At 37.5% G+C, this 9,803-nt stretch overlaps 1 protein-coding gene across 2 annotated transcripts in view; it reads right to left on the bottom strand.

Moving 5' to 3' along the window:
• Positions 1-4,626: 4,626 nt before the first annotated feature.
• The window catches only part of MCU (mitochondrial calcium uniporter), a 188,655-nt gene continuing 183,478 nt past the window's right edge, over positions 4,627-9,803 (bottom strand). For both annotated transcript variants that reach the window (XR_004425322.1, XM_033130739.1), the window contains 2 exons: positions 9,583-9,699; positions 4,627-6,632 (listed from right to left, as the gene is read on the bottom strand). Coding sequence is in view for 1 of the 2 variants with exons in the window: in XM_033130739.1 (XP_032986630.1) it covers positions 6,555-6,632; positions 9,583-9,699 (195 nt within the window). In the remaining variant the exon portion in view is untranslated. The remainder of the gene's footprint in view (positions 6,633-9,582; positions 9,700-9,803) is intronic.

Below are 9,803 nucleotides of genomic sequence, written 5' to 3'. Positions count from 1 at the left end.
GTTGCAGAGAAGCGGAGGATTTGTGCCTGAGATAAACCCAGATTTGCTGCCAGGATTGATTGCCGGGGTCAAGGACTTTTACCAGATTGCCCTGCGGTTCTGTAAACAAGCATTCCCAGGATGGTGGGATTTTTTTGTTTTGTTTTGTTATTCTTATTTTTTCCTTTTTAGTTGACCTGCTTTCATTTTAACTTTTTATGATGAAAAATTTCAAATATATACAACAGTAGGAAAGAACAATAATGAACACCCAGCTGCAATAATTACTAACATTTTGTTCATCTTATTTCATTTATACCCCAGTAAGCGTTTCTAACATATGGCCTTTCTTTTTTACATTATCTTAATGTCTTTAGTACAACTATAAAAACCAGAAATAATTCCTTATTATATAATACCCATTCCATATATAAATGTCCCCAATTGTCTCAAAAATTTCTTTGTATTGCTGGTTTGAGTCAGGCGGGACAAGAGCCGTATATTCCATGTGGCAGTGTCTCTTAAATTATTTTCATCTGTAACAGTCCTCCCCACCCTGCTATTTGTTGAAGAATCCCAGTCATTTGCCCTCCAGAATGTTTCACATTCTAGATTTGGCTGATTGCTTCTTGTGGTGTCTTTTAGCCTCCCTTCTCCCATATTTGATGTTAACTCTTGTTCGTATTTTCTTATTTGTCTAAAGTATGTGCTATCAGAAATTAAAATAAAAAATACTCTGGTGATACTAAAGCAATTTAATGCACAAGGGTGAGTGCTGGAAATAGATCAGTTAGGAGCTGGATAAAGCAGTCTGCTGTTCAGGATAGATCTGAGCAAAAATAACAATTTGAGAGCTACCAGCATATAAATGGTAACTGAAATTGGGGGAAGGGAGTGGATGAGATCATCCATGGAAAAATGGGGTCCAAGATGGAACCTTGAAAAGCCTAACATCAAAGATATGAGCAGAGGAAGAGAACCCTGCAAAACAGATTGAGATTTACAGAATGAAATGCAAGAGAAGAGCCACAGGAGCTGAGGACTGTTTCAAGGAGGGATTGCTCAATGGATGATGCATTTATGAAACATACATAAATGAAAATTTATAAAGTGGGTCATTTTATATTCAGTAGGATTCATTAAAATTAACCCACACATTTATCCCAAGGAAATCACCATATTGGAGACAATGTTTGGGACATCTGGGAGAGTAACAAACTAAAGGTTGTTGGCTGTGATAAAAGTGAAGTACAACCCTTAATAGTTTTGGAAAAACCAACTTCCAAAATCTAAGAAGTTCCACTTATCTGTGAAGTCTTTCCAGATAGATTTAAAAAATTCAACCTATTTGTATTTGTTTTGTAAGCATCTACTATGTGCTTACCACCACATTCTGACAAGCAAGATACAATAGTGCGTGTAACACGATCTCCATTAACCATAGTCATCATACTTACCAGTCCTTTAGTCACTCCGTTGGGCTGTTTGTAGGATTCAATGATGAGTTGTGACATAGCAACTCTCTGTGCCTGTTTCCTTCTCTTTAAAGCAATGGTTTGACTACATCAATGGTTTGCATCAGGATCACTAAGAGGGCTTGTTAAACACAGGCTGCTGCTGCCTCTCTCCCTCCCACTTTCTGATTCAGTAGGAACCAGAGAACTTGCATTTCTAACAAGGCAATGCCAGGCTGCTGCCCCAGGGACCTTACTCTGAGAATCCTTTTACATGTCCAGCTCTAAAAGTCTATGATCTCTTAGCAAAACTGCATTACCTACACTCATTAATGGATTTAACATTCTCCACTATCTCCACTGAAAATTCACTAACGCCTAACAGAGTATTGTGAATATGTAGACATTATTTGTTGAATGCAAACAAGGGCTTAACATTTTCAATCTTATCTTCTTACACCTTGCATATGTCTAGAGCTGTCTGTGTTAGGTTGCTGTAAGCTGCCAGGAGGCAGAATCATAGATAGCTATGGAGTCTTTCAGTACATCTCATACTGCACTAACATTATATAAGTTTCAGCTGTACAATTCTATCATACATCTGTATATTGCATTGTGTGCTCAACACCCAGAGTCTAGTCTCCTTTCATCACCATATATTTGACCCCTTTACCCTCTTCATGCTCTTTCCACCTCCCTTCCGCTATGGTAACCACCATACTGTTGTCTGTGTCTATGAGTTTTTTTTTCATTTGCTGCTTTTTGTTTTATATCCCACGAGTGAAATCATATGGTTCTTGTCCTTTTCTGTCCTTTTCACTTAGCATGATACTTTCAAGATCCTTCCATGTTGTTGCAAATGACAATATTTCATCGTGTTTTTAATGGCTGAGTAATATTCCACTGTATACATGTACCACATCTTCTTTACCCAATCATCTGTCAAAGAACACTTAAGTTGTTTCTATATCTTGGCTATTGTGAATAATACTGTAATGAACATAGGGGTGCATATATTTTCATACATAAATGTTTTCAAAATTTTTCGGTAGATACCCAGAAGAGGGATTGCTGGGTGGTAGCTCTACTCTTAATTTTTTAAGGAACCTCCATACTGTTTTACATAGAGGCTGCACCAATTTACATCACCACTAGCAGTGTACAAGGGTTTCCTTTTCTTCACATCCTCTCCAACACTTGTCTTACTGATAGTAGCCATTCTAACAGGTGTGAGGTGGCATCTCATTGTGCTTTTGATTTGCATTTCCTTTATAGCTAGTGATGTTGATCATTTTTTCATATATCTTTTGGTCATCTGTATGTCTTCTTGGGAAAAGTGTCTGTTCAGGTCCTCTGCCCATTTTTTAAATTGAATTGTTTTTTGTTGTTGTTGAGTTGTATAAGTTCTTTGTAATGTACCTTTTGGATATTAACCCTTTATCGGAGGTATCGTTTGCAAATATCTTCTTTCATTCAGTTGGTTTCTTCTGCTGTGCAGAAGCTTTTTGGTTTGATGTGGTCCCATTCATTTATTTTTGTTTTGACTTCCCTTGCCTTTGGGGTCAACTTCACAAAAACCCCTCTGAGACCAAGGTCCACTAAGTTTAGGGGCCTGTTTTCTCCTATGTATTTTATTGTTTTAGGTCTTATATTCAAGTCTTTCATCCAGTTTGAGTTAATTTTTGTGTATGATGTCAGATAGTAGTCTAGTTTCATTCTTTTGCATGTGGCTTTCCATTTTCCCAACACTATTTATTGAAGTGGCTTTCCTTTCTCAGTTGTATGTTTTCAGCATTAGTTGCCCATATATGTGTGGGTTTATTTCTGGGTTCTCAGTTCTATTCCATTGGTCTGTGTGTCTATTTTTCTGCCAATACCATACTGTTTTCTTACTGTAGCTTTGTAGTATAGCTTGAAATCAGGGAGTGGTACCTCTGGCTTTGTGCTCTTTTCTCAGGATTGCTTTGGCTATTCAGAGTCTTCTGTGGTTCCATACAAATTTGAGGATTTTTTGTTCTATTTCTTTGAAAAATTGCCACTGGGATTTTGATGGGGATTGCGTTAAATCTGTATATTGCTTTAGGTCATATGGCCATTTAAATTGTTAATTCTTCCAACACATGAACACAGAATGTATTTCCATTTCTTTGTGTCTTCTTCATTTTCTTTCAACAATGTCTTGTAGCTTTCAGTGTATAGGTCCTTCACTTCATTTGTTAAGCTTATTCCTAGGTATTTTATCCTTTTTGTTGCAATTGCAAATGGGATTGTTTTCTTCATTTCTTTTTTCCAATATTTCATTGTTAGTATATAGGAACACAATAGGGTTTTGTACATTGATTTCATATCCTGCAACTTTACTATATATGCTTATTGTTTCTAATAGTCTTTTGGGGGAGTCTTTAGGCTTTTCTATATATACAATCATGTAATCTGCAAATACTGAGTTTTACTTCTTCATTTCCCATTTGGATGCCTTTTTTTCCTTTCTCTCCCCCAATTGCTCCGGCGAGGACTTGAAGGACTCTGTTGTGTGACAATGGCAAGAGTGAGCAACCTTGTCTTGCTCCTGATCTTAGAGGAAACGCTTTCAGTTTTCTCACTATCGAGCTTATTAGCTAAGGGTTTGTCACATGTGGCCTTTAATATGTTGAGGCACTTTCCTTCTCTACCCATTTTATTGAGTGTTTTAATCATAAATCGTGTTGATCTCATCAAATGTTTTCCCTGCATCTTTTGATATAATCAAATGATTTTTCTTTTATTTAATACATGCTTTTTGATACGCCTTTGATGGACTAGGCAGTAAGTGATATTTTCCTTTTTGGTGATCATTATAAATTTGATATAAACCCTTAAAATAATGAATATTTAATATTTGTTCATCCTTGAACAACTTTCTGAAGTCTGGGAGACCATATTGGGCAATCTGGTGAGCTGATATAATGGAGATTTTTTCTGTTAATCAGGCGATAATGATATTAGTCTCTGTGCTGCCATTGGTTTTATTATGGTTGTACAGGTCACGTAAGCTAAGGTGGCTCTGGAAAATTAGAAAGCTACTGACCATTCTTAGGTTCAGGAAGAATTAATGAAATGCTTGTTTTTAAAATATACGTCCTAGGAAACCTAGAATCACAGGAAAATAAGTTTGTTTTTTTTGAGTTTTGCTTCAAAATATGAGATGCTACAGTTCAAAAATTGAATAAGTATTTATTGTTCCAGAAGATACATTGCTTTTTATACATATTTCATAAATGATACAGGATTTTACACATGTTCAATATTTTGTTATTTGTTTAAAGGACTTTTCTTGATGTCCATCCTTTCTCCCTCGCCTCCCACACACCCTGAAAGGATTTGCTCATTGCACTGTGCTGTTTCTTCTTAAAAACCCTGCACACAAACAGGATAAATGGTTCAAAAATAATTCACACAACAAAAATAAATGAAGGAAGAGGTTGAATGACTAAGGGGGCGCAGGGGAAGGAAATGGGGGGGGCTGGGAAGTGGAGACATGCATCCTTTCATTCCATCATGCCAGTGGAAGGGGTGGTGGCAGGAGCAGCAGCAGCAGCAATCCTGGCTGGCCTTCAACCTCTGCAAGGCACCTGGAGTCTGGGTTTGTCATTTAAAACTTTTTCTTTTCATACACAAGAATCCCAAAGGAGAAAGGAAAAAAGAAAGAAACCCCTGGCCACAATGAGGAGCTATGAATCATGTGAAAGAAAAAAAGCCAATCAACTGTGTGGCAAGCCCCATCAACCTCTCCATCCTGCCCCTACATATTCTGTAATGTTCTGTAATTAAAAACAGAATATTAGACACAGATTCCTTTGATTCCTCAAGTGCAGATGTCATCTGGAAATATGGTAGAAAATATTTTGATCGAGTATAAGATTAATGCTTCTTTCTCTCAATTTAAGATAAGAAAAAATTGGGTGAAGAGGGTAGGTTGAAAGAAGCCATAGAAATGTATTTCTGTATAAAGATAAATTGCACCCTTTGAGATCCACACACTTGATATACAACGACTGAAGTGGTGGAGGTGGGAGGGCTCACAAACTGGAAGTGTGTGTGTGTGTGTGTGTGTGTGTGTGTCCTTCGAGAATAACAAAGCCTCCAGACAAGGCAGCGCCATCTGGGTGACCTGGAATGCTGTCACACAAACAGATGAACAGCAATGAAATTACTCTGGTTCTGAAATGGCTACAAAGCCATGATTTTTAGCCAATTTGTAAATCTTACGTCTTCCTGATTTGGTAATATAGCTGAACACTCCCCCTCTGATTTGAGTTGTGGAGGAAGAGGGGAATATCAATGGAATAGTTAGAGGAAAATTCTGCCTCCTCTTAAAGATTAATTAGTAAAAAAACAAAAGAAAACAAAACAAAATCTCATGCAGTGTCGCCAATGATTTCTCGATACTGATCCAGAGCACTGGACTATACAGACATTTAAGAAGGTATTAAGGGATAATCCAAAGTGTCAATTATCAAACAGTCATAAGTTGGTTCCAATTATCATATGGATGAAATTAGTGTAACCAGCAGGTGTGGGTGGTCAGAAAAGGGGCACCAGTGGGAGACATTCCTGGTTAACTTTGTAGAGGCTGCGTCCAATTTAAAATAAATGCTAATGACATGGGCTCAGACTCTGTTTGCCACCCACATATCTTAAGGACTTGCTTTTCCGGTGTATTTATTTACTCCTATGTCAAAAATAAGAAAAGTTAAATAAAAGGAAAATAGAGTTGAGTAGGGTGCTGGTGTGTTACTGTTTTGCTGACCCTGCAAAGAAGATGCCAGAAACAAACACCCCAGCACCATTTTCTCTTTATGAATCTCTCAACTATATAATGTGTCATTTTCATCTAGGAACTGAGATGCTTGATTAAGACAATATTCACTAAGCCCTTTGAGCTTATATTTCACAAAGCCTGATCCTCAGATTTGTAACATTCCTTTCTTCCCCAAGATCCGTTTTGCTTTTGTTTTTTGATTAAAGGTAAAAACCCTCCACCCCAACGTGATCCCAGCCTCCACCTGCAATGCTTTAATTAAAAAGGCAATAGTTATAAACAGGTGTTCGTTCTGCCGGGATTCAGAGGCTCTTTGCAGATCAATCTTTTTCACCAATTTGTCGGAGGGGTAGATGTACTTGTAATGGGTCTCTCAGTCTCTTAAGGTCCATTTCTGCCTAAAATAGAAACAAAAGGTGAGAAAAACTAGCTAATGAAGATTTCAATGATATTACTGTCTCCTGAGAAGAGGACATTTTCTTCCTTTACTATGAATTAGAGAAATCATCTCAATTACTCTCCAAATAAGAGTGCCTCAGAGGCAAAGGGCTTGAAGGGACAACAAAGGGGGACCAAAACCAAAGTCTGTTCTAGCAGTTTCAGTTGTAAACAGAGCCTCCAGAAAGACTGTGCTATCAATAGGGCAGGACTTGGGGGCTCAAGAATATGGGGAGCATTTGAGGTACCTTGGTGGTGGCTTTTTCCAGAGAGAAGCCCTTTCACAAACCCTTGCCTGGAGCTAGAACTTTAATTTGTGCTGCTCAAGGGTTTTGATGTTTATCCAACAGTTGTTTAATTTTTCAGTAGCTAGTGATTTTTAAAATGGGGATATGTAGTCAACTGTAGTACTTTCAAAACTCACACATGCTTGACCATCACCCCTGAGAAGCTGGATTAATAGGCTTGGGGTGGGACTGAAGCAGCTGTATTTGTTTGTGTTTTTTTTTTTAGTTTCAGGTGTACAAAACAATATAGTGATTAGCCATTTACACTCCTCCAAGTGATAACCCCAACAAGTCTACTACCCCTCTGACACCATACACAGCTATTACAATACCATTGACTATATTCCCTATGCTGTACTTTACATCCCGTGACTACATATTTTTAAATTATAGTTGACATTCAATACTATTTTATATTAGTTTCAGGTGTACAATGTAATGGTTAGGTGTTTATATAATTTATGAAGTAATACTTCTGATAAGTCTAGTACCCATCTGACACTATATATAGTTTTTATATTACTGATTCTCTTCCCCATACTGTATTTCACACCCCTGTGACTATTTTGTAACTACCAATTTTTTTTGTTTTTGTTTTTTCAAATTTATATTGGGGAATACTGGGGAACAGCGCGTTCTCCAGGGCCCATCACCTCCCAGTGGTTGTCCTTCAATCTAGTTGTGGAGGAAGCAGCTCAGCTCCAAGTCCAGGTGCCATTTTCAATTTTTAGTTGCAGGGGGCACAGCCCACCATCCCATGTGGGAATTGAACCGGCAACCTTGATGTTGAGAGCCTGTGCTCTAACCAACTGAGCCATCCGGCCGCCCCTCTGGAAGCTCAGCGGCAGCTCGTTGTCTTCAATCTAGTTGTGGAGGGTGCAGCTCACTGGCCCATGTGGGAATCGAATTGGCAACCCTTTTGTTCAGAGCTCGCTCTCTAACCAACTGAGCCATCTGGCCGCCCCTGTAACTACCAATTTGTACTTCCTAATCCCTTCACCTTTCTCACCTATCCTGCAGCCCCACTTCCATCTAGCAACCATCAGTTTGTTCTCTGTATCTGAGTCTATTTCTGTTTTGTTTATTCTGTTCTTTGGATGCTACATGTAAGTGAGATCATATGGTATTTATCTTTCTCAATCTGACTTATTTCACTTAGCATAATATCCTCTAGGTCCATCCATGTTATTTCATTCTTTTTTGTAGCTGAGTAATATTCCATTGTATAAATGTACCAGAATTTCTTTATCCAATTGTCTATTGATGGGTATTTTGGTTGTTTCTGTATCTTGGCTATTGTGAATAGCGCTGTGGTAAACATAGAGGTGCAGATATCTTTTCAAATTAGTGTTTTGGATTTCTTTGGGTAGATACCCAGGAGTGGAATTGCCGGGTCATAAGGTAGTTCTAGTTTTAATTTTTTGAGGAACCTCCATACTGTTTTCCACAGTGGCTGCACCAACCTGCAATCCCACCAACAGCGCACCAGGGTTCCCCTTTCTCTACATCCTCAACAGTACTTGTTTGTTGATTTATTGACAGCCATTCTGATAGTAGTAAAGTGGTATCTGTGATTTTAATTTGCATTTTCCTGATGATTAGTGGCATTGAGCCTCTTTTCATATGTCTATTGGCTACCTGTATGTCCTCTTTGTAGAAATGTCTATTCAGGTCCTATTCCCATTTTTTTAATTAGTATTCAATGGTATTGAGTTGTATGAGTTTTTAAATAAATTTTGATTATTAACCCCTTATCAGATGTATTAAGCATCTGTATTATTAATAGCTGAGAGATGATTCTGTTGCATTCCCTCCAGCTGAGAACCACTCACACAGAGCAACAGAAGACATGAGTCCTCTTTGGCTAAGGTGGGAAGATGGATTAAGCCTATTCAAAGCACAACCCCACCAACAATAAGGGACAGAAAAAGCAGAGGAGGTCCAGAGAAGAGCAACAGAACATTAAAGAGGATGGAAGAGATTCTAGATTCTTCTAGAGATTCTTGAAAAACCTCTAGTCATAAAAGACTATGGAGAATAGAAATGAGGATTTATTCACCAAAATCAATACATTAGACTGAGGGAGGTAACACTCAGAAATCTGAAAGAGGTAATGATTATGAAAAATGAAATATATCAATCTTTTAAAAAAGCATGTTCTAGTTAAATAATCTCTCACCTGCGCCTGGCAAAAATTTCTAGTAGTCTCTCTCTCTCACCTGCATTTTATTTTTGTTGCCATTGCTACCACACATTTTAGGTGAGAAATCTTTGGGTCAATTATTGTAGAAATATTTAAAACAAAGAGAAAAGTAAAAATAGACTGCTGAAGACAAAAAAAAGAAAAAAAGAAAAATAGGTCTAAAACTTCAATATGCTAGTGTTAAGAGGATAGCTAGAACCAATCATTTTTTTTCACTTGCTTGTGTTATAAAACTTTTTAGAGAGGTGTCCGTGCTAAAATAGTCCTTTTTATCAATTGAGAAATAATTTATATAAGAAGAAGAGAGTTGGGTCACTCTTTCAGAGTTTACCCATTGAAGTAATGTGGTTATGGGTAATAATAATAATGCCATGCAAGATGGGGCTGGGATTTATTAAATTTTATTTTTGGAAAACTTACCTGAGCAATTGCGTCCTTGAGTTGATTGTATTTCTCTAGGTCAAAACGTGACTTTTTGGCTCCTTTATGGAAAAATAATAAGTATTGCCTGTCTCTGGCTTCTGGATAAATATACTCCTACAAAAATAAAGGAGCAATTAAATTGTTAGTCCTTAGCATACCATTTTCACAAAGTAAATATTTACTAACTGTTGATTAGATTCAATACACATGCACACATA

Source organism: Rhinolophus ferrumequinum, chromosome 16 (genome assembly GCF_004115265.2).
Source record: "Rhinolophus ferrumequinum isolate MPI-CBG mRhiFer1 chromosome 16, mRhiFer1_v1.p, whole genome shotgun sequence".
NCBI classification, from domain to species: domain Eukaryota; kingdom Metazoa; phylum Chordata; class Mammalia; order Chiroptera; family Rhinolophidae; genus Rhinolophus; species Rhinolophus ferrumequinum.
This window is presented reverse-complemented; position numbering and strand designations above follow the sequence as displayed.